This window comes from Belonocnema kinseyi, chromosome 3, assembly GCF_010883055.1.
Source record: "Belonocnema kinseyi isolate 2016_QV_RU_SX_M_011 chromosome 3, B_treatae_v1, whole genome shotgun sequence".
In the NCBI taxonomy this organism is placed as follows: Eukaryota; Metazoa; Arthropoda; class Insecta; order Hymenoptera; family Cynipidae; genus Belonocnema; species Belonocnema kinseyi.
In genome coordinates, this window is record NC_046659.1 from 697403 (window position 1) to 723991 (window position 26589).

Below are 26589 nucleotides of genomic sequence, written 5' to 3' on the forward strand. Positions count from 1 at the left end.
TTACAGGGACCCTCTATCCGCAACCCGAGGACGCGTTCGGTGGCTTTGTCATAGGCCCTTCGGTTTGATTCTAGAGGAATCAAAACCGAACCGAATATATATTCGGAATTTTACACAATTATTCATATTTAGCGATTTATTTGACTTCGGATGCTAAGTTGGACTCGTAAATGAGTCCAACAATTTGCCAGAAGGACGCCAGGTACTTTTAAACCAAAACTAACAAAATTGAAGATAAAACTGAGAAATATGATAGCTACTCTGACCGCTCCGATAGAGTGGAGAAGGTAGAGAATGACACACGAAACAGTGGTTAGTAGAAGCAAAATTATTGAAATTCCGTACTTTGCATAAATTATAATTTCATTCTATGACTTATGGCTCCATCGACGGCATTGTCTTTATCCTATCCTTAATACATAGGGCGTTACGAGTAACCACCGTTCGGCGTGAAAGTTAACGTCTCGCAAACAAGACATGGGCGGAACGGAACACCGTAACATCTGTGAACTTAATCTGTTGCAGACACTGTCAGTGTAGTTGTTCGCGGTCGGGATAGTTGCGAAACATTTGTAAGAAATGAAAAGTAATAAAGTACATAATTTAAGTCATTAAAATGCGAAATTATAAAAGTAAGACTGGTTGACAAAAATGGTCCGAGAAAAGTTTGAGAAGGGCCATCGACAGCATAAGAAACGATGAGTTAAATTATTGCAGAGCTATAAGTAAATACGAAGTTGCGGCATCAAAACTTTTTCGCAAAGTCGCTTAATATGTGCAAAATAATAACTTGGAAACGGCTTATCACAGGAAGTTCAATATTCTTTTCGTAAATTCTTTATGTACGAAAAACATAAGTTCCTATTTGTGCTGTAGTTGGAAAATAATAACAAATATCAAACACGCGTTTAACCTAACTTGCAGTGCTTGATACTTGATTTCTGACAAATTAATTCATTGATTTACAAAAACATATATGCAACTTGTAAACGATAAATCGGAGAAAATTTTAACCAATATTTGTTTCTGTAAGTTCTTACAGGTTACAACTTAATTAGCGTCAAAAATTTTGTGTACCGTCTGACCCCACCTTTCCCTAACCCTTATTCCTTCACCCAGGGTCTCAGTCAACCAAGTCAAGGAGGAACTCACTACTCATGAATAACGGAGCAGTGTCTGCCTATGTATATTAGATTTTTTTGGATAAATATAGTGGTTTTTACAAATTTCCCAACTTGAAAAATTCCTTGAGTTGCCAGTCATTATACACACTTCACTATATCTAAAATCCAACAAATTTATTTGCTTTATTTTTACATTTTCCATTAATTTTTCATAAATGAATACAAGATAAAATAACGCTAAATTATCGGTTCTAAATTTATTACGATTTTAATGGAGCACTATAAAAATCTGTTATCTCTGTAAAATGTGAATTGAGTTACAAATTTTCAAGGATCACAAGAGAAGTCCTTTTGTGTAAGAGCTTAAGACCTTTAATTTTCTGAGCCCTAAAGGTAGGATGAGTGAGACTGTGGTTGGTGTGAGTTTCTTTTTGTTGAAGTTAAGTCAAATTTTGATAGTGTTTTAGTGTGAGTGGTTTATAAACCCCCTAACGCTTGCTATTGCACAGGGCTTTAATTGGTAATTCTTTCACTTGTTTCTAACTTTAATAACATTATACTTACTAGAGATTTTAAAAGTAACAATATTGATGAGGTTGTCTCATGACAAGAAAATGCTATTTCTCTTTTCTCTAATTACGACTACTTTATCGATATATTTATGTTTTGCTATAATCTAAATAAAAAGCCAACCCAAAGACTGATGCGGAATCTTTCTAAAATTGATGAAAGTATATATTCGACGAACATCTAATAACGTATGATTGGAAACATATGACTAGATACAGATATAAATAATAAAATCAACGCTCTGACTAATTACCTAGTGACCACATTCAACAAACTTTCTTCGCCAAACGTACGTAAAGGCTTTAAAAAATCTGCTGCCTGGATCACATCTGAAATTAAAGATCTTACGAGGAAACGTAATGGCAACCGCCGACTTGCAAAAATAACAAAAAGAAGTATAATACTAGCTCAATTTGGTGAACTCTGGAACCTAGTTCAAACTAAGATTAGAGTTGCGTTTAATCAATACAATCATAGCAAGATTGCACGTAGAAACAAAAAGAGGTTATCTGACATCTCATTAGACGTTCACACCTAATCCCGCCCAAGCACGAATCTATAGATAGTAATTTTCCTCCTGATACCTTTATAAAGACTTTTCTGACATTCACAGTTTTAGATTTACCATCACCTTCTACTACCCCTACGAATTCGACATTTAATGACTCTGATATCTTCTTTGATGACGTCACACCTGAAATACTTATGAAAAAGCACTTCAAATCAACTACCATTAGGATTAATGGTATATCAATATAAATGGTCAAACTTTCCCTCACAGTTATCTTTTCTATTCGTTTGCATATTTACATTACTTCTCTTCAGATCAGCCTCTTCCCAGATGTCTGAAAAAAAGCTTTTATTTGCTCAATTCTCAAAATTTAATAATGTAATTCCCCGAAAGGCTTCCGGTCAATTTCTTGTTTATGTGAACTCTCTAAACCATTGGAAAAGATTATTTAATTGCAACCTTCAAAATTTTTTGTAACACATAAGATCATTGGCCCGATGCAATCAGGTTTTCAGGCGAAACAAAGCACTCTTGCTCTTTTCCTCAAAGTAACGACGGGTCTCAAAATAGCAATGGATAGCAGGGAGATCACGATTGTTGTGCTGTTGAATTTTTCAAAGACTTTTTATTTTGTTAACCATAACTTACTCCTACAAAGGTTACAATCTTTAAACGTATTAATCTCCTGTATAAAATCGTTCCAATCATATTTTAATAATAGGTCTCAAAGAATTGGTGAAATTTTGAACTGGGGTGAGGTTAAGTTTAAACTTGGAAGTGATCTTCAACATCGTAGCTACAACAAATATGCTGACGTACAATACAGATTTTAATCTTTGTTAATCTTTATCAGATTTTAATTTTTTTAAGTGATGTTTTTCAACTTGAAACATCCAAGTTTAAAATATGACTCATATGCCCTTGATACTAAAGGTGGTTTATTGAATGTCTGTTTTTAAAAATATATGTCTGATATAGGTTCATAAGAACTACGAGAATTAAGGCGATTGGACTCCCATTTAAAAGAGTTGTAAAAGTAACGTATTAAATATGACTACTGCAGATACGTTTTGTTTAATTTGCCCAGCAGAGTCAATGTATAAAATAATTGGAACTGGATATTTTGACAATTTATCATCATGTTCTCGTTTTAGGAGAGCAGATGATCATAAAACAAAGATGGTGGTTGAGAGAAGAAAATTCATCGTAGTCATGTTAGCTTTGCTGATTTATACTGAGGATAATTTAGGTAAGTCTACCTGCAAATCATATATCTACTTATAGTAAAATTATATAATGCGGGATTCCAAACTTTGGTAACAGGTAATAAGTCTAGGAGCTATCCCTGTCATAATTTTAATCAACTATTTTAACTCAGTTTATATTCATTAGATATTTAAGGCCTGGTCACGTATGTAACTTGAGTATTTTTGCATCGCGCTGAAGACTCACTTATTCAAAAGTTTGGCATTGATACTAGCATTACATAGAGAGACTCGGAGATAATAGGAAAGTATTTTATCACACATAATGGTCTTACAAATATTTTTATGATGAGGATTTAAATATCAAATTCACAAAAGTATATTGTAGGATAAGCGAATAATTGTAAATGTAGTGTAAGTATCAGTTACTGAAAAATGGTACTACCATCGGCTAGTATTACCTAAGGTTGGTGTGTCTTATGTTGCCTGGGGACATCACAAGATGGCGCACCTCCACCCACATCGTTTTCCATCCGTAATAGCATGTGCAGTCCCGTCTTTTCTATGACCTTGTGCTGCTTTTACTTGTAACTTTCCACGTGCGCTTTGCGTGTTCTTTGTTGTTAAGGTTTCGCCAAAGTTCCAGCCGATATGAACTAACAATTAGTTTGCGCCGTTATGACTCCGCTTTTCGATTCTTTCGAAGATTCTAGGCGATTTTGGTGTATAATAATAAAACGTCAGTAAGCTTCAAAGGACTAGGTATCGTGCTTAACTTGAGTCGGTGCTAGATTTCGAGGCGTATATATAGAGGTGTATATAGCGTACAAAAAAAATCTCAAGAAAAGAGCAAAATTGTGAGCTATGAAGAATTTTGAAATTCGGTTCTGGAGGTGCTAGAGTAATGGACCGTCGATAATATTGATTTAAAATGATAATTTTTTCTTTAGGCTGGAAGTTAGAATTATTCGCCCCCGTTCCGAAAAACAAATTCCATATATTTACAAGTTTGTTTACAGATATATCATTGATGAAAGGAACAGTACACGAAAATCTCGGCGAAAATACTAAGGGGAAATCAAACTCATATAATTTCTCAAACATACGAAATAATGAATATAAGGACTCATGTAAGGACGAGAATGAGTCACTGCGCGCGGTTACTGTGGTTAGCGTAAATAGCCCTCACAAGGAGCGTCCTCTAGAAGTCAGATCGCTGCATAGTGCTATCACTTTATTCACACTATGAGTTTACGCGATTTTAGTATGACGCTTTCAGTTAAAGCGAATAAGGCGAGTACGTTCTTTTTGATGCCAATAACGTCAGTAAGGTGGACGTTAAATTTTAACGTATACACTGATTTGAGAGTGATTAGCCCCTCTTATTTTTGAGCCTTGCACCTATTAGGATTTTTTCATCAGGAGGCTTTGAAATATATTATATTGCAATTTCAGCAATATTGATCGAGATCAGATTATAATGTAAATTCAAATATAATGAATTGCTCAGATTGCATTTGTTCTTGTTCCTCAACCTAGACATCCCGATATTTTAATAAATACATGATATGCTTTTTTGAACGATACTTACAGTACTCCTTTTGTTTTTACAATAATATGTGACCCTTCGCTATTTCCACATTTTCAACAATTGTACACATCTAAGGAAATTCTTAGGTCCCCTTTTTTTCTTATTGCTCAATATAGACAACTTCGCAATATATACATACTACGGGGTGTGTTCGAAAAGTAAGGTGACTTTTCAATTTTTTCGGGCTACGTACATTCAAGTTTTCAATTTTTTGTTTTGTTGTGTTGGTACACTCGTCACGATCATATGTTCACAGTTTTGACTATATAGCTCGTGTTGTTTTTCTGGCAGAGGTGTAAAAGGTTAGAAGGGTTTGGTGTGCTCGGCGATTTTCTTCTTTCGAAAAAAAATGGAGCAAAGAGTTTGCATTAAATTTTGTATGAAATATGAAATCTAGTGCTCTAAAACTCTTGAAATGTTGACAGTTGCATACGGTGAGTATACTGTGAGTAGGAAAAATGTGTATAAGTGGTACAAGCTGTTCCAAGAAGGCCGAGAGGATGTCGAAGACGAACCTCGCCCTGGACGTCCCAGCACGTCAACAACAGATGAAAACGTTCAAGCAGTGAAAGAAATGTTGTTGAAAAATCCCCGAATGACCATCAAAGAAGTTGCTGAAGATTTTTGCATATCGGTTGGCTATTGCCATGCTATCTTTTCGGACGTTTTGGGCATGAGACGTGTGTCAGCGAAATTCGTTCCAAAACTGCTTAATTTTGATCAAAAGATCCATCGCATGACCATCGCTCAGGAGATGTTGAATGAAGTCAATAATGATCCTGATTTTCTCAAAAGTGTTATGACTGGGGATGAATCGTGGGTATATGGTTATGACGTCGAAACTAAAGCCCAATCGCGCCGTTTGCGAGAGGCGATACGCAAAAAACGTCCAGTATTTTGGAAAAACAATTCTTGGCTTTTGCATCACGATAATGCACCTGCTCATTCATCGTTGCTTGTGAAAGATTTTATGACCAAAAACAGCACCACCATCATGCCTCAGCCTCCATATTGACCAGATTTGGCCCCCAGTGACTTTTTATTTTCCCAAAACTAAAGAGACCCATGAAAGGACATCGATTTTCAACGATTGAGGAGAGAAAGACTGCATCGCTGAAAGAACTCAAGGCTATACCACAAAATGATTATCAGAAGTGCTTCGATAATTGGAAAAAGTGTTGGCATAAGTGTATTATATCTGAGGGGGATTACTTTGAAGGGGACAACATAAATATTAAGGAATTAATGAATATTTTTTGAGAAAACCATAAAGTCACCTTATTTTTTGAACACACCTCGTACAACAGCTACAAGCGACTACATTCTATATGATCTTTGGCTTCCAACTAGTATACAAAATTTTTAAATGGTCTAATGAAGAGTATCTGAAACCTTAAGGTCTTTCGAATTCAACGGTATGATCACTTATATCCTGAAAATTTTATTTTCCAACAGTTCGAGAGCCAAACATTAAAAAACAGGGGTTTTCGGCCTCACTTTTCAAACTTCCACATATATCTGTTCGCGGAAAGACGAGGACGTCAAGAAAAATATAAAAAACTTGCAAATATTCTTTCAAAATTATGTAATGTTATCATTTTTTGTAATAGTTTATGTATCCCTTGAACCTTAGAGGGCTATTTAGCCCTAAGGTTTCATGCTTAATAAATAAATAAAGAATGCAATACATTTTTCAAAATACCAATGCTTTATCGTGAGTCCAAATAAAGATAGAGTGCCGTTTAACGGCTCAAAATGTGCAGTTTTGTGATGAAAATGCTCTGCGATAATTAAATGCGAGATAAAATCATTCTGACGCAGGAAGTATCATTTTGAATATTTCTGGCACTAATCAGTACTAAAGTGTGGCCTGACACATCAGGGCAAGTAGTAGAAAAAATTACCCTTTTGATGACAATGGTAACGGAGGTATCTTACTTCTGGAGTTTCTATTGTCATCCAAAGGGCTATTTCTTCCACTTATCCCTCTGTGCTAACCATACGCCCACATTAATTTAATTCAGGAGTACTCAGAATGATGTTTCTTGCTTAAGAATGATGTTATTATAAATTTAATTATTACACGGCATTCACATTGTATAACTGCACATCTAGATCCATTATACGGCTTCGTATCTTCATTCTTTTTTTGGATCACGTTTTTGCAAGTAAATTATCGTGAAATTAAATCATTAAATGTTTCAGAATTTTGGAAAATGTATGGCATTAAAGAATTTTACAAGAATATCTGTGAATTTCTTCAGATTTTTCCTATTTTTTCTACTTTCTGGGAACAGCTAACAGTAGAATCTTGAAAAAGAAAGCCAAAACCGCAGTTTTTTGGACTGTGTTGCCCCCTCACTATTGACCAAAATGTTTTAAAACAAAAGTAGTTGTATTATTGAATACGTAAAACCTGAAGGATTCAGATACCTTCGTTAGGCAATTCAGAGATTCTTATTGTGCTTGTCGTAATTAAAAGAAATAAGGGGCCTTGATATTAGGCCTTAAATTTAGTTTGGAAAAACGCGAAAACTACTGCATTTAGAACATCTTAATAGTGATTTTAGGATATAAATTAAAACAGAGTCATAAAACATACCAAAGAGTTGTGTCAAATCTTAGTTTGAAAAGTGAAAATTCTTACTTTCACGATCATTTAGGTTCCCTCGGCTTTTTTTCTACAATAATACAGACTCTGTCATCAAGATTTGGGACATGATAGCGAACATGCTTACGGACGTCCCTAGACTCTTTTTTGTCGGTTAATTAAAAAAAATTAATCTTGCTAAATTGATGTTTATGTGTATTTTGAGGTTATGTGTTATGAGGTTATGAGGTGATGCCTATTATCTCCCATAATTATTTTTCAAGTGGTGCCATTCCTATTCGACTGACACGAATTTTTCATTGGAGTTCTGGCGAAAGTTTAATGCCAGACATGATCTAATCCGCTGGCGGTGCTCCTGTGCTTCTTGCTGGCTAATGCGTTAGTTTTAATGGCAAGATAATTAAATAATGAATATAAGAATATTTTATGGAGAAGCAAGGGCCTAGAATTTTTATAATTTATTCGCATAAATGTAAACATAATTTTAAATATGTAAAATATATTCAGACTTCTGTATACATGAAAAAATAATGCGATTATAGGAAAACTTATTGGAAAATATTGATAGAAACTAGTAGTATTAAAATATTGAAATACTTAGTGAAAAAGTAGAGGCAAGTATATAATTTATTTTGAACAACTCAAACAAAAGTACATAAAAATTTATATATTTGGAACAAACTTAGTTTAGATTGTGATTATAATAAAAGTTAAAAACTATGAGTATCTTATCCATTTCAGAACAATTATTTCCATAATTTTTATTTTCATAACATTTTTCCATAATTACTTTCTGATAATGAATTTAAAATTAGTGAAAATGAATAAAAGAATATCCTTTTATTTTTTGAAGAACGAACAAGATGAAACATTTTTAGACCCGTATATCTTTCGAAATCCAAAAATCTACTTTCATAGCTACACTACCTAATTTTTAATTGTTAACAATGTGAGTATTAAGTTTCTTTCTCATCATTAGCAATTTAATATTTAAAGTTACTTTATTGATAATTTTTAGAAAATAAAAATATATCTCTATATTTAGTGGAAGGATTATATTGACCCTCGCTAAAAATAATCGTTAATAATATTAGATGATGAATTTGGCTTTAGGATCAGAATAAATAATTTAATTAATTTTTACTTTAAACAAACGTTTTGGCGCACAATGGTGGCCCTCGTCAATGTTTAATTTTTATTCTGCACAAGAGATTTACAAACAAATATTCATCAAGAACGCAGGTTCAATTAAAAATTAATTTAATGATCCATTCTGTCCCTGAAGCCAAAATTAACATCTAATATTATAAAAGATTTTATCTTCATTAATTAAAAATATTAATATGTATTCAGAAATTACACAAAAAGTGGATAATATGGCTCGTAGCCTGGGATGTGAATAGAAACACTTATATTGTCAAAAATATCTATTGCAATAGCATTCGCTATTCTATTGTAACGGTATCAGCTATTCTCCCCACTTCTTTGTCTAGGCATGGGCCTTAGCTTGGCAAGGATTTTTAACGCATCCCTTGTGTAGGCAAACAGTCGGCTTCCTACCTCTTAGTAGTGAAGATCTATGATCAACAAAGAAGTCATATCATAAAGTTCAGGCACTTATACAAAGAAAAGGTCTGATAAAAGGTAACTGTAGGATTTGAGTCATCTGCATACATCCGTGCACGACGTGCACGCAACTGACAAAATTGTTGGTAATGCTAAAACAAAAATCAGACATTCTTCCATGAATAATTATGATAATCTGTACAGTGCCCTTAGGACGAATTTAGCAAGCAAAAATACTCTGGAAACTTGTAGAAGCAGCTCAAAAGTTATACGGAAAATCAAGATACTGTGCAGAATTATAATCAAAGATTTCGAAGTGGCCATAACGAGTTCATTTATACCAAAAAACGTTAGTAACGAATTGCATACATGGAAGAAGTTCAGACGGAACTTCCCACGGATTGAGAAGAGATATACATCATTTACATCAAGCGGTAATAATATCATAATTATGAAAACTGCATCTCTTCCATATAGTTAATGACAATTTCTCCTTAACAGAGGAAGGTATCATTAGCCTGCCTCTTTTTAACTCGTTTGATAAATACCATTTAACGAAGGACTTCATTTACGTAGACAAAAAAAAGTTACCACTTTATGAAGACGATACATTTTTACCTGGTATTACAGCACAAATAACCCTAATTAAAGTAATTGACAAAGATCAAGAGATTTACATAGGAAATCACAAATCAATCACTTACGGCATTTACAAAATACAAAATAAAGAGTTAGCTGTACCCTTGTACAATTATAACAAAGACCCGTTCATAATGCCAAAAAAATCGAGTACGCAGGAATAGAGCAAATCAAAGAAAATAATAGTACAAGCGCCACTTCGGGGGCAAATAACTATTAAAAAGGATTCAAGATTTATTAAACAAGACTAGATTCAAACACGTAGAAAAAGCGAAAGTTCCTAATTATGGACAATCGTAGCGGGGTACAGTGATATTTACAACTTTAAAGGAGATGTGGTTTTATGTCCTGATCTAGTAGAACATGAAATTATTTTAAAAATAGGTAACATAGTTACTTCAAATCCTTGTCCTCCTCCTGGGTGCCATAAAGAGCAGATAAAAACTGAAATGCATGATTTGATAGAAAAAAGTGTTATAAGAGACTCAAAATCGGTCTTCAATTCACCGATTTGGGTTGTCCCAAAAAAGGAAGACGCATCTGAAAAGAAGAACTGACGAATAGTAACCGATCTTCGCAAGCTAAACAAAGACACAGAAGAGAATGGTTTCAGTCTTCGACTTCAGCTCTGGTTTTCATGAAACCCCAATGAGTGAGACCTCAAAAAAGTATACGGCTTTCTCAACACCAGTATGACATTTTTAGTTCAATAGAATGTCCTTTGGATTCACAAATGCTCCCGCTACTTTCCAAACGATGATGGACAATTTCTGAAGAGGATTGGTAGGAAAAAATATTTTGTTTACCTCGACGATACTGTCGTATTTAGATCAACTATAAAAGTATACAACGAATACCTAGTACGCTTGTTTGAAAGAGTGAGCGAAACGGGATAAAAACTTTGGCCTAACAAGAGCGAGTATTTACATTAGAAATTTGAATATTTAGGGGACTACGTTATATTTTGGGAATTACGTTTAGAGGAATATCTTTACACTGTCGAACACGTAAATGGAAAGGAAAATAAAGCCGCTATCTAGACTAGTCCATCTAGACTAGTCTATCTAGACTATTTCCAACTCCACAAAAACAAGATTCTCTATAAAATACGCCAGAAAAAGTTGAGCTGGACGTGGAAAGAGGGGAGGAATTAATAAGGAAAAAAACAGCGAGTACCTCCATGGAGGAAAATTTGTTACCAAAACCGACAACAATTTTGTTCCGCCGTAGCAAGGATGCAGATCTGCGTATTTCGGATGACTAAGAGTTAACGGATAAAACAGAAAATTTGCACACAGAATAGAAAACATGGATTACTAATAGGACCCCTAGTAGAAAAAATGTAAAACCTAACGCAGGTGCAAAGCTTTGGTGAACCATATCCAAAGAACGAAAAGGAAGTCAAGAAACATTTGTATATAATTTACCCCAATTTAGTGACAGTATTTCGCGCATTCCACGTGCAGAACTTACTTAAGAGGAAAAGGGACAAATCATAAAAGAATCACACGGATCAATTACTATTGAACACTTTGAAGAAAAAAAACTATCGAACGAGCCGGAACTCTTGACGAATGGAACAATATGTACTAAGAAATTATTCATTTCATTAAACGATGTCCAGTATGCCAGTTATGAAATACGGTAAGAATTAAAAGACAATGTAAAGCAATCATCCCAGAAACGTCTGTCAACCCTAACAAGAAAATAGCCATGGCTATCTCCGGTCCATTGCCTTTGACACTATCAGGGCATAAATACATCCTCGCCAAACAAGATATGCTCACAAAATATTTGATCTTAATACCTCTTAAGAACACGGAATCGGAAAGCAATATAAAGAGGGAATTTGATCCCTACATATACCTCTACGGTGCACCTAAAAATATCCTAAAAACCAACGACAAAATTTCATATCCGAGTTGGTACAGAAATTTTAAAACCTGAATAGAATTTAACATATTAAAACTACAGTTTATCACCCATAAACCAATATAGCCCTCGAGAGACCCCACTCGACGATTAAGAATTTATTTTGAAAAAGCATCGATTACCATAAAACTGAATGGTATCAAAACTTAAAAATAATCTGTATGGCCTATGGAAGCGTAGATGTGAAAACTTTCTCAAGAAGGCCAAGCAGAAAATAGAAACAAAGAAACTCAAGTCCAAAACTATAAGACGATTTTCCATGCCGCAGGGAATCTATGAATTCGGAGATATTGTCCACCTTATTAACAATTACGAAGATAACAAATTATCTCCTTAATGGAAAGGGCCAGCAGTAAGTGTAGAGAAAGAAGAAAACAACACCTACACTGTACTTTTTAACGACAGGCGAACTAGGATACACGCCTATCTACTAATGCCTTAATATCCATAACTTCTCATATGAATTTAGTACTATTTATCTTGTTGCCACTAAGTGCAGTCAAAGCGGAAGTCATTACAACTGACCTGGACAAAGCAATTATCTATACTGAAAAACCGGGACAAGCTAAACTTTATCAAGAAACTTGGATTCTCATACTTGAAGTAGGTACGGATAATTTAGAAGAACGGCTCGTCTCATCTGTAGTGATTGCCCTAAAGAATTTGAGCTTAAACTGATCAATTCGCATATAGAGCGTTTAAATAACAATAAATGACGAGATTTGACGTCAAATGGCGGGATAACAATAAATGACAGGAAAACGGTATAATTCACCCTCAACTTCTAACACCAGGAATTCTAATAAGTGAAATGAAAGAGTTTTAAGATAAATTCAACACTAAATATATCATCCCTTTGAGGAAGTCCAGCTATCGACATAGTATCGACATTTCAAGAATTAACGTGGTTGATTCAAAGAATATATTTGTCTACTCCATTCATAATCCTATCAAAGAAACAGAGACTTACGAAATTAAATATTTAATATCTATTCGCAAACAAATTCGTTCAGTATTCCTTGCAATAATTCCACACTGCGTATACCTTTTAATGGGGCAAGGACTTAAAACGTACGTGCCAACCCACATAATATCTTCAGATAATTGTAAACACTACGGCGAAACTAAAGTTTGCAAATGAATGCAACCCAATTACTTGATGCCTAAAACGCACAGTTGTATAAATAGCATATTAAGAACGAATGTGAAAAATATCAGTGACGAATGTAAACATTCCCCCTTTAAAATCATTAACATTGCATTTATATAACTTACGAGAGGATATATTTTGATCCCCCATGAGCCAGCTGATGTGCATATGCTGCGTTAATCGGGACACCATAAAATTAAAATTCAGATTCCAACGAAAATTGTAGGCAAAGATGAAAAATGCTGAACAAATTGAATGGTGAATTGATATTAAGTCCAACCAATACTCTTGTCAAAGAAATTAACTATAGAAAGAACTTATCAATACCATATAATAATGACCAACTAGATTCTATAAAAGATGAGCTAATACCTCTAATTCAGGAAATTAGGTCGTTTAATTTGAAAAATCTGAAGCAATCGGTCAATGCCATCAAAAACGCTGTAGATCATCACGTTCCTGGTGTTAACATGCGATTAAATGGGTACACTACATACGCTACCTTTCTATTGTATTAGTCATAGCGTTCGTATGTTACAAATGCAACGTACTAAATTTGTTTTTGCTGTGTCAATACTGAAATCACCACATCGCCAACGGTACATTATACCGCTGCTTCTATATTAGATAATTGGGATATCGATTGTGAAATAAAAACTACTGCTGTTAGAAGAGGTCGTATTAGAAAGGTTTAGAGACTAAACCCGATCTAAAAAGGGGGTTGTAACAGCATCGACTATTCTATTATAGCAGCATCGACTATTCTCCCCACTTCTTCGTCTAGGCATGGGCTTTAACGTGACAAGTTTATTTAACGCATCCCTTGTGTGAGGAGTCAGACTTCTTCCTACCTCTTAATATTCAAGATCGATAATAATCAATAAAGAAGTTTAGAATATGAAAATTTAATAAACTACTGAAATTTTATTTAAAAATTTAGTTTACAAAATACAATGGTAAAAAATGACACGTTTACGTACATTATAGAATAAAGAAAAACTTAAATTCTACAATGTAAAATTGTATTAAACTGAATGAAACGTATGTAACAATTTTTTTACTGAAAAACCACCTTTATCGCGATATAATGAACAAAAATTCTGCTTTAACAGCAACTCAAAAATAAGTGTTTCTACCACTTCCACAGTCTAATTAAAAAAGTTATATTTATTACTTTTTTATTTAAATTAAATTTAACCTACATAAGCTTTATTTCTGATCAGATTTTTCGTTACCGTAGGCTTTTTTAAAACTTTTTATACGGTAGTATAAAAATTTTCGTTTTCTAATTCGAGATTAGAAGCTTTATTTATTGTCATGGATGAATAACTCAGGTAGAAGATTCAAAGAATCAGAATTTATATTTAATATAAATCAGGTCTTCATTTTGTCACCTGAAAATTCAATTCTAAGTTATTTAGACACATTCAACTTCGTCATTACCTCGGTTAACCAAGCCTCAAAATAGCAATCTTTTGGGCTATTTTGAAAATCAAAAGTTAAGAAAAGGGCTACAACAACGCGATTCATTTCAGGTACCTTCGGCCAGACAGAACTGAATGGAAACGAAACAATGACCTAGACCCCCCACCCCTCTGAAGGTTTTCTGGCTCGAGAGACGAAGCAATGTGCGCTCCCATGTCCGTCCCTCGAGTTTCAATATGTCGCGGCATTATGTGCCCCCAAACGCGAATCATTTCAGGCATCTTCGGCAATACTTAAACCTGAGGAAACACCCTGGTTCGAGTGACAAAGTAATGGGCGCTCCCATATCCGTCACTCGAGTTTCAATGTGTCGCGACATTGGGTGCTCCCAAACGTGACCCATTTCAGGTACACCTCAATCCCAAACGAATCTTCCTCGGGGAATCCAACCGCATTGTCGGAGTAATGGGCGCTCCCATATCCGACTTTGCGGTAGCGCCCAGACACTGCATCAGGTGCTCCTGAACGCGTCTCGTCGCGGAGGCTCCCGAGAAGCTGACACTAGACTACCTAGGCGGAGCCAGCCAGACGGACATCCCCTTACCTATCATGACTACCGTTTTCGTCCCAACTAGGCTCGCCCCTAACACACGCGACCGAACTGAATTTCCCGAGGGTAAGGATACCCCGCCTCGAACCAGAGGACCACCTGTTGTGTCCAATAGACCCGTTTCACTGCACCACAGGGAGTTGTAATACACACACCGACTCGCTATCACGCCTAGATTAGTAACTCACGCCCTCGAATACTATTTGTCTTTCCTCAGGAATCATAGAGCGTATCAGCGGGACGACAGAATGCCCAGATTCGCCTGCGAAGCCCGGCCAACTGCGTACTGGTCAACTGCTGACCCCCGAATAGCGATACAGTATGTAAACGTCCGTCAGACTAGCGACGCTCAAACACATATCCACATACACGCATACCTACACGCATATGTATTAGTCTTTAGGCTACTTTTAATCAATATTATAACTCAGTTTACCAAATACCCGGCTCCGCAATTACTTTGAACGTCTACCCTGTCCCCACTTATTTTTGGACTTATGATAGGCCATTTAGCCTAATGTATCTGACAGCAACAAGCGCAGTAGCGCCTCCAGCGGATTAGTTCTGGGCTGAAATAAAACTTTAACCAGCGCTTTTAAATCTGGTCAGATAGGGCTGAGTTCTACCGAAAGCATCGGTACGATAAAGACATACCACACGACGAAGTATCACATGCCCTTAAACCACACACATACACTCTCACACGAACCGCCAATGAAGTATTTGGTAATTTATTTATTAAGTTCCTAAAGCGAAAGAGCCCTCAAAGGAACAAGTGGTACATGTACTAGAGCTCAAGATATTTATAAACTCTGTTTGGTGTAAGGTAACAGTGATGGTTATGTAGTATTGTACATCCAGTAAGGTTATGTGTGAAATGGAAACAAGAAATGGTTACTATTTTTGGTACTTTTTGAAGAATATACTTGTCAATGATAAACTGATTAAGTGGTCAGTAAGACTAATAAAACTAACAAAACAAAAACACCGCATGCAACATTTTCATGACCTACCAATAAGTGATATCATGTGTAGGATTGTCTACATTTAGGAAATAATCAAAAAAATACTTTTTTAAGTGAAAGATTAAATGTGCATCTCTGATCGTGCTAGGTAGCTTGTACCAGACGTGCTCTCCTAATTGTGAAGGAACTTTGCAGCTAACAGATTCTATGCATCAGAACTCTAAAGAACATTTTTTTCACGAAGCCTAGACTGAGTGGGTTGATTTTTGTCTCTGATTAAAAATAGAACTCAAAGTTACTGTGGCGTTTGATTGTGAAAAGGATGGAAATGTAAGTTGCCCATAAAAAAATGTCTTTTCTTGGCCACATCTTATAATCGTTTTATACATCGAATAAAATACTGCCAGAATTAAAATACGGGAGAAACATGCTCTTTACAAGAAGAATTCTGGTAGCCGTCAGCAAGGATTCCTTTTTTTAAATGAATCTGTTATATCATTCGTGTATGGTACTTTAGCAACATTTAAGCTGAAGCAACACGGTGAAAACCTTTCTCGAAATGCCTTCTACCTGCTCATTCCAGCAGAGAATGCCGTTAAGCCTATAGCAAAATCCTTTCCAACTTCAACAAACATTTATTTTCAAGGCCACCAATTTTTATTGAAGGGAAGGTCCTTAAAATTTGTAAGGACGGGAAGAAAAATAAGCCCGATAATAATTGCTTTAGTCTAAGTCGGATTTAATGCGAGCCCATAATTTTGAGCCCATTGTAGCACTAAGGTGATGTTCTCCTAGACGAATTCCAACATACTTTCAAGGAAGGCGATTTGGCCCGAACGGTACAATTTATAATCGCCCGCGTACTACTCATATTTGCAGCGATTAAGTTCTGCACTTGAGTTGAATGTGTATATATTAAAAAGGGGTGCTCACGCAATTACAGTACTGGAAGGATTAAGCATTCTAAGTGTCCGAAAAAATATTGTGATTATCTGAATCGGACGCTTTGAAAAAGAAACAAATAAAACTACTATTATTATCTCCTTCCTATCAATAGCAATATTTAAGTCAGTGGTCAACTTTAAAGAAAGACTTCAAGTTGTTCATTAAGAGAAAAATATTTAACGGCCGATGCGAACTTAGGCAGGATAAGAAATAATCATCTCAACAGGTGCCAAATATTATCGTTTTTATTTCTGTTTTTTATAGCATTAAAATTGTATTTATTATACGAATTTCTAAGTTTTGTTTGCACTAAGTTTCTGATTTTGCGAAATTCAGCATTAATACCTGGGGTTCTTGTTCTCTTGGCTAGTCGGCGCGTATTATTCTGTTTATTCATGAGGTTTTCAATATCAGTGGTAATCCAAGGTTATGATTTGCTGTATGTATGAGGAGTATGTAAGGGCGCAAATGTTTCAAATTTTGAAATTAAATGGAAGCAAAAGAGATTAATTTTGATGTTAATATCCAGGGACTAGGAGCGAAGTGCCATTATCTCTTTTCTCTGCTTCAGAGAAACCATTAGTATTTCGAAAATTATCCGGTATACAGACGACGACATCGACAAGAACGACATCAGCAACAAAATCGAGAACTACGGTCTGACAGACAGACACCTACATAAAAAAAATTTTTCTGACCCATGGAGGCTCTAAACGTCGACATTTGATCAAATCCAGAATTATGGATTAGAAATTAATATTATAATTTATTATTTGTTGTGCGATCAAAATTAGTATTTTTGATTTTTCTAAACAAAATTCTAAAAGATGTATAGACAATCTTGTAGGGCCCTGAGAAACTAACTTTTGTTTTTATCGTCACTTTTTCGCATATCATGCATTCTTTTGCTTAAAATGACCATTTTTGTTTGGTTTTTTGGAATTGAAAAATGTTATAACTTTGGTCATTTTTATTTTAATAGAAATAGTAAAGGACGTAAACTGTTGGTATTTTTGTTTAATATAAATAGCTGTCGATATACTTCTTAAATCCTGCAAAAAAGTGGTGTCAAACATTTTGAAATGCTCTAACTTTTTAAATTTCAAAAAGAATGGTTGGTTAACGAACTCGATCTTCCTTTTTGGTCCCACAAAGTGTATGTAAAAGTAAAATCCAATCCGATTAGTCGTTCGATAGTGATCTGGTGTATAAATGACGACATCGAGAAAAAAGACATGGACGACGACGTCGACTACAGACTGGCAGACAAACCCTGACATAAAAACTTTTTTTCTGACTCAGGTAGCCTCTAAACATGGACATTTGATGAAATCCGCGAAAGTAAGATTTCCCATAAAACTAATACTTTCTTATAATGGATGACAATGTAATCATTCATTTTTTGCGCGACTAAGTTTTGTATTTTACATTTTATAAAACTAAATCCCAAAAGTTGTTTAGACAGTCTTTTAGGACCCTGCAAAAGTAATCTTTTTCTTCAAATGACTTTCTTTCATATCACGCATTGTTTGGATTTAAATTTTCATTTTCGTTCCGTTTTTTGGATTTTGTAACTTCTGTTACATTGGTCATTTTTCTTTTATAAAAAATATTCGTAAGGATATATTGTTGTTATTTTGTGCACCATAAATTTCTGGTTGCAAAATCTTCAAACGCTTCAACGCTCTAACTTTTTCGATTTTCATCAACAATGGGTGGTTAAAGAACTCTATCTTTCTTTTCGGTCCTTCAAAACTTTCGCCAAAAGAAAATCCAAATCGATTATCATTTTCCACGTTTACCTTTATTGTGAAAGTAGTATAATTGTTTCAACTAAAAGTGTGAATGATGCCAACTGTAGTTGTATAGCTTGTAACGAGATGATCTGCCACCAGTTATGGATCCTGGACACTGAGTCGCGAAATAACCATGGCCAACACCAGCTCAAAATTTATATACTTAAGGATTGAGTACAAAAGAATATCTAGTGTGTGAAATGAGTCCGAATAAAGTCAATTTAGGTTACGTTACATATTTCTGTGGTCATTTTTTCAGGAGACAATTCTAATTACAGGCTTCTTATTAATTAAATTAAAGAAAAATAGGTACATGGAAGTCTGATGTAGCTAGGGATCTGACATCTTATCGGGATTCACTATTTCTCAAAGTTTTGTCCTCTTCGAGATCTTCGCACCTCACTCCACGTATCACCACCAAACCGACCAGAAAACCTGCAGCCACAGGTCACTACTAAGTTAAGGGGGCCCACTCCATCGATACCTGGCCGGCTTAAATTTAATCAATGTCCTTTGGAATTTAAAATTCAATTACAACGTCCCGGGCCATACTATGCCCGATAAATGTCAAAATAATGGGCGTAGCCGTCTTGCCAAATATTTGAGCCGGCACACCACTAAAGGGACACCCGGTTAACTATCACAAGGCGAAAACTGGATACTGTAAGTAAAAGAGGCCAGCACCTGACGGCTAAGGATTCTGGTGGAATGGAGGGAAGAAGAGAAGCCGAGAGGAGCGGAAAATACAGCGAGTCTCGTGTTGACTGTCGGCGGTACGGCTAAATTTTAATCCTGCTACATAGGCATGAAAAGTTTTATCTCCTTTGTTTTTTTTATTTGTTTTTTTTATTACTATATTTCGAGGTGTATGTGAATTCAGGTAAGCTATAGTGAACGTTTTCTTACCTCCAGTTGTTATAACTAGTTCATCTTTGTGTGATTGTTGAGAGTCGGTCGGTTTATATTTTTTGTGTGTGCGAATTGTGACAGTTTGGACATCAGGCGCATTGTTTTTACCGAAGCTAGCAGGGCTTTCCGCGCCAAAGAACTGGTATCTTCGTAGATGTCTATTATTGAGTTTTTTCTTCTAAACTTTAAATGTTAGTTTTCTTAAGCCAGTTTGTCATCCTTAGATTTTAAGCCGCGTTAGTGTTACGGAGTGAACATTAATGGAGTGCATGCCCTTCAGGCCACCTTCTAACTTTGAAATAAAACTATTTTTTATTAATTATTTAATTTAAATGCAGTTCCATGATGTTTTTCTCGCCCTCATAATGCCCTCTACGCCAAGATAAAAATTTATTAGTACGGAATAGTAATTTAAATTCTTTTATCATGAATTAAAGTTATGAGAAATTATTTTTGATGTGACCTCGAGGAGGCACCTAGTGTCTTCTAACCAGGTAACGATGTTTCGTTAGTTTTCTCCAAGCCACATTTAGACAGTGTTCCCCGTTTTGCGTCTCACAGACCTAGGAAGATTATTACAAGTCAAAGAAAAAATGGTTTATTTTACTACTTTTCACAGTTTTTGTCCCTCCTACTATGGTGTAACAACTTCTACTGCTACTCTTTACTGACATAACTGCGTTTGATTTTACTGTTAGTGAAATGTTATTTTTATCACATATTCCGTTAATATTACTACTTCGACGAAGTGAGTTCTTCTACTGAATATTTTTTATCCTTTTAACTATCTAAAATGGACATTTGAACTACCATGTTTGAACTATCGCAATAATGGTATCACCTACTAAACAATCATGGTTAGTTAAAGCAAGAAAGTAGTTGAATTTACTACTCACTTAGTTGAATATTTCACAGGATTTTTTTCAGTGCGAGTGAACTGAGTTTGACATAAAAACAACCACAGGATTTCGCCGGGAACGGGTGCTAATCTGAAAAACTACACCCGATCCCAGCGAAATTGTAGTAATATTTCAGCTATTATCACGTTTCACGACAATGAGATATGTGGTTACAGTCTCTGACAGAATCAATACGACGATCCGGCAAAAGTCTCCTGCACCCTGAGGACGCAAAACTACCCAAGGTCGACCGCCTTTTGCATTTTGCCCTCAAGTTTTTTAGCATATCGTTGAGACGCAGGGATCCTTTTCAGGCTATTAACAGAATATTCCAGGAACAATCGTCGTTACTCCCTTATAGTACCTCTCTTTCTTTTCATTCTCCTCATTCTCCCTTATAGAGATAGAGAACTTATTTTGGTTATACGTTCAATAAATATGTTTATTCAATCGACATTAAATAAATCAAAGTGTCGACCCATCTTTGGGTCTTCCTCAAGTTTTTAAAATTATTACAAAAGTGTCAGAAACAAATCGTTTGATAACATTCAAAACACAAAACAACACGGTATGTCGGGGGTAAAATTGTGAACGTCATTGTTATGAACTGAGTCAGGACGAAATTTTTGATCAAATTCGATGACGAACATGTTTTGCTTTTGGAATTTAAGAAGAAGCATGTCAGGCCTCGAGTGTACAACAAAAACAATTGTCGAGAATATAAAGTTTCAGTATATGCGACACTTCTTATTTTTGAGAATTGACTCTATTTCCCTAAGAGCATTTAGAGGAGCGATAATAAGGCTAACGCCGTAAGAGTAACAGAGATGGTAATAAAGCACTTTGACATTAGTGCCCTATTTTGCCATTGGATGTAGGTCGTTCCCGCATGATTTGGACAACTAGATAATATGAGTGCTAAATGCTCGTGGTGTGCATGGCATGCCCTGCTGCTATCATCGGCAATTTCTTAGTTCAAAATATAGTGACGGTATGTTAGGGTAGAAATGACACTGTCTTGACATGCCAAAATAAAATCCTCAATGCCAGACTTACATCCGGGTGATTTAAGGAAAACTAAAGTTAGCTCACACGACATTGACTGATCCTCCATATTTCCGCAGAAGATGCCGTGCGTCGTCTTATTGAGGAGCTGTTCACGGAAGTTTTTCTTTTGTGCTTCCTTAATCCCGACTTTCAGGAGTGAGTACTAGAGATAGATGAAATTTAATGCATTTTGCTCACCCCTAATACTGAAGTTAAGTCCAAGTGTTTCAGCAGCCTCCTCCGCTGCTTTGTATAGAAATGCTCCTTTGCCTAATGCTTCGTGCTTCCTGACCATTTTAAGAAGAGGGTCTCCTCCATTTGCGACTCTATTTGCTGTATCCAGAATAATTCAAAAAGTTGTTCAAACCATTTTGTAGGTCCCTGAAAAAGTAACGTTTTTCTTTTCATGGCTTTTTCCGATATCGCGCTTTGCTTGGCTTCAAATGCCCGTTTTCAGTTGGGTTTTTGGATTTTGAGAATATTTCTTTGGTGATTTTTATTTGCTCAAAAAAAAATCATGAGGATGAATTTTTCCTATTTTTTACTATAAACATCTGTCAATAGAATCTTGTAAACATAAAAAAGGTAGTCTCAAAGATTGGGGAAATTCTCTGATTTTTTGACTTTATATCAGAAAATGGCTGTTTGACGAACGCGACAGACAGACGTACACCGACGTTAACAATTTTTCTTGACTAAGGGCCTCGAAACGTCAAAATTTGATGAAATGCTTGAAAGTATGATTTCACATAAAACTAATACCTTCTCATCATCGATTAGTCGATCGATTTTTGTGCGATCAAAATTTGAATTTTCGATTTTTTTGTAAACAAAATTTAAAAAGTTGCTTAAGCCGTCTTTTAGAGCCTTGAAAAATTAAGGGTTTCCTTCTCGTGACTATCTCCAATGACATGCTTTGTTTCACTTTGAATGTAAATTTTCGTTTGGTTTTTTGGATTTTGAAAATGCTATAACTTGACTAATTTCCTTTTATCAAAAATAGTCAAAAGAATAAATGGTTCGTATTAGTCTGGCTAACACATGCGATTTTTTTTTTGAACTCTCAAACTTGTGCGCTCAAGAAAAATACAATACTATTAGACTTTCGAAAGTTTGTCGGTAGACAGTCGACGATAACGAGAACAACGACCACGACAACGATGATAGGCAGACAGATACCGACGATGAAATTCGCGAAAGTAGGTTCTGCACATAAAACCAATACCTTCTCATTGTGGATGCGAATGTAATTGTTTATTAATTTTTGTGCGATCTAATTTTAATATTTGATTTTTTTAAACAAAATTCAAAAAGTTGCTTAGACAATCTTATAGGGTTTTGATAAAGTAACTTTTTTCTTCTCTTGACTTTTTTCTATATTACGCTTTGTTTGGCTTCAAATGTTCATTTTCGTTTGGTTTTTTGGATTTTGAAAATGCAATAACTTTTGTAATTTTAAATTTGTTCAAAAATAAATGGCGTTTAAAGATTTCGTTATTTATTTGTCTCAAATTATTTCTTTGGGCTGACGCGTTCGTTGTGGGGAAATTTTTGTTTTCTCATAAAAAAGTATTGTTTGTGGAGTCAAAGATTGTAAAAGACATTTTTAACGTAACGCAGGGCTCCGGGCGACCCTAAATGTAACCGAAATCAGGCGGAAATCCGCGACGGAAAATTTGGAAAATACTATATTTTCCAATAATATAATTTAGTTTACGAACATAGAGAAATTGGAAAATGATATTATAGTAGCGTAAACGAAATATTTCAGTTAGAAGTCTTCAAGAATATCTCCGGTTCTGATCATTTAAAAAAGAATGCTGTTTTATATTATTGAAAATCAGAAAGCTTTTCGAGGGGGCAAACAAGTATTTCTATTGTTTGAAGAATTTTAATCATATTTAAATGTAAAATTTTTTTGATACCATATTCATTAAAAACATTAAAAAATAGATATTTATATTTTTTATTTAAATTGCAGTCATAAATAGCTAAAAATGATACCAAATTACAGTAAAAAAATTTCGAATAATTACTTATCATTTTTTTTACATAATATTGCAGTAGACAATTAATCGCAATGGATAATAACAATGCCACGCATGTTTATTATAGGATTCAAACGAATATAGTACTTTTTTCGTTACCACATCACGTGGACATTTTGTCTATTTATACTGCCTAACAACTTATTATCTTTTTTCCCTAAATATCCACAAACAACTCTGAAACTATCGATTTCCAAAATTACTTTCCCATGGTATCTTTTTATGAAAATATCTCGAAGAGATGGAAATTATTTATAATTAATTATTTCAGAGCTTTAGTAATAACGATAACCCTTGCGAAAAATTTTATAGGGGATTCAAAAGTATTCAGAATGGGCTGTCCAAAAACACATGGAAAATATAAATGTGAATAACAATTTTTTAAAATTAAAAAAAAATAAATTTTTACAAAACTTTCTTATTTTTAAAACAGAATAATTTTTTACTACATAATTTAATTTTTAACCGAAAACATGAATTTTCAACCGAGAAGATGAATTTTTTGAAGAAAAAGGTGAGTTTAAAAAAAAAATGAATTTTTAAACAGTCTATGGGATTTTTAACTATAAAGATAAATTTTTGGCCAAGTAGTTGCCTTTTCTTCAGAGAAAAATGAAATGCTATAATTTTCAATCAAAAAATTAATTTTTCACAAAAAACCGAATATTTAAAAAAATAGTTAAAGTTTTAATGAAATAGATGAATTTTTAACTAAGGTGATGAATCTTCACCTGAAATAGTTTAAACTTTATTGAACAAATAAACAATAAAACATAACTCAAGGACTTTAAAACTATCAACAAAATATAACGCAATAGTGCGTCAACACGTACATATTTCTTAACCCACACAGCAAATTTTTACGATGTAAATATATAATTATTGATATAAAATTTCTTGTAAGAACTTTTTTTTTATTCTCAAATTACTATCTAATCAATCAAATTCGGAGCTGTAGTTGAGGACTTTCAAATTTTGTCTGTTTCATGTATTCATTGATTATACTATTATTTCTCTTTCGTAAAGCAGATATTGAACTTTCGAAAAAAAATTTAAATTTGCAGAAATTGCCGAACGACACGAAACCTAAGAGGATTAAAGCACATATTTTACTTTTCGTTGACCTTTCAATCGCCCAAATCGACAAAGATTTAAGCGCGCTACCAAGTAAATACGCGCAACCCGTAACCTTAAAATCCGCGCCAGAGTCACGCGAAGTATTTTATAAACAAAGGATCTTTGAATTAAAATAAATAAAACAATTTTACGAAAGTTTTCTGAGTATTTTTTCGAATGAAAATAAATCAACTTTACGAAAATTTTTTAGGTATTATTTTGAATTAAAATAAATAAATAAATTATACAAAAATTGTCTAAGTATTTTTTTCGAATTAAAATAAAGAAATCCATTTCACGAAAGTTTTGTAAGTATAATTTCCGAATCAAAATAAATAAACCAATTTCACGTAAGTTTTTTAAGTATTTTTGCTAATAAAAATAAATCAACTTTACGAAAATTTTTTAGGTATTTTTCGAATTAAAATCAAGAAATCAATTTCACGAAAGTTTTGTAAGTATAATTTCCGAATCAAAATAAATAAACCAATTTCACGTAAGTTTTCTAAGTATTTTTTCGAATGAAAATAAACAAATCCATTTTACGAAAGTTTTCTAAAGTGTTTTTTCGAATTAAAATAAATAAATCAATTTCACGAAAATTTTTTCACTATTTTTTCGAACTCAAATAAATAAAAAAATTTCACGGAAACTGTCTAAGTATTTTTTTTGAATTAAAATAAATAAATCAATCTTACGAAAGTTTTGTAAGTATTTTTTCGAATGAAAATAAATCAACTTTACGAAATTTTTTTAGGTATTTTTTTGAATTAAAATAAATAAATAAATTATACGAAAATTGTCTAAGTATTTTTTTCGAATTAAAATAAAGAAAACAATTTCACGAAAGTTTTGTAAGTATAATTACCGAATAAAAATAAATAAACCAATTTCACGTAAATCTTCTAATTATTTTTTCGAATGAAAATAAATCCATTTTACGAAAGTTTTCTAAAGTATTTTTTCAAATTAAAATAAATAAATCCATTTTACGAAAGTTTTCTACAGTGTTTTTTCGAATTAAAATAAATAAATCCATTTCACGAAATTTTTTCAGTATTTTTTTGAATTAAAATAAATACATCAATTTTACGAAAATTGGCTGAGTATTTTTTTCTAATTAAAATAAATAAATCAATCTTACAAAAGTTTTGTAAGCATAATTTTCGAATTAAAATAAATAAACCAATTTCACGTAAGTTTTCTAAGTATTTTTTCGAATGAAAATAAATAAATCCATTTTACGAAAGTTTTCTAAGTGTTTTATCGAATTAAAATAAATAAATCATTTACACGAAAATTTTTTTCAGTATTTTTTTTAATTAAAATAAATACATCAATTTTACGAAAATTGTCTGAGTGTTTTTTCGAACTAAAATAAATAAATCCATTTTAAGAAAGTTTTCTAAAGTGTTTTTTCGAATTAAAATAAATCAACTTTACAAAAAATTTTTAGGTATTTTTTGAATTAAAATAAATTAATTAATTATACGAAAATTGTCTAAGTTTTTTTTTTCGAATTAAAATAAAGAAATCAATTTCACGAAAGTTTTTAAAAGTATTTTTTGAAATTAAAATAAATAAATTTTACGAAAATTGTCCAAGTATTTTTTTTTTGAATTAAAATAAATAAACCAATTTTACGAAAGTTTTCTAAGTATTTTTGCGAATAAAAATAAATCAACTTTACGAAAAATTCTTAGGTATTTTTTCGAATTAAAATCAAGAAATCCATTTCACGAAAGTTTTGTAAGTATAATTTCCGAATCAAAATAAATAAACCAATTTCACGTAAGTTTTTTAAGTATTTTTTCGAATGAAAATAAGTAAATCCATTTTACGAAAGTTTTCTAAAGTGTTTTTTCGAATTAAAATAAATAAATCAATTTCACGAAAATTTTTTCAGTATTTTCTTGAATTAAAATAAATA

General features: G+C 33.6%; 1 protein-coding gene across 1 annotated transcript in view; it reads left to right on the plus strand.

Moving 5' to 3' along the window:
• The window catches only part of LOC117168930 (neurotrimin-like), a 380276-nt gene that overhangs the window by 62999 nt on the left and 290688 nt on the right, over window positions 1-26589 (plus strand). Inside the window, exon 2 of the mRNA XM_033354915.1 lies at window positions 3360-3454. Coding sequence (XP_033210806.1) covers window positions 3385-3454 — 70 coding nt within the window. The 5' untranslated portion in view covers window positions 3360-3384. The remainder of the gene's footprint in view (window positions 1-3359; window positions 3455-26589) is intronic.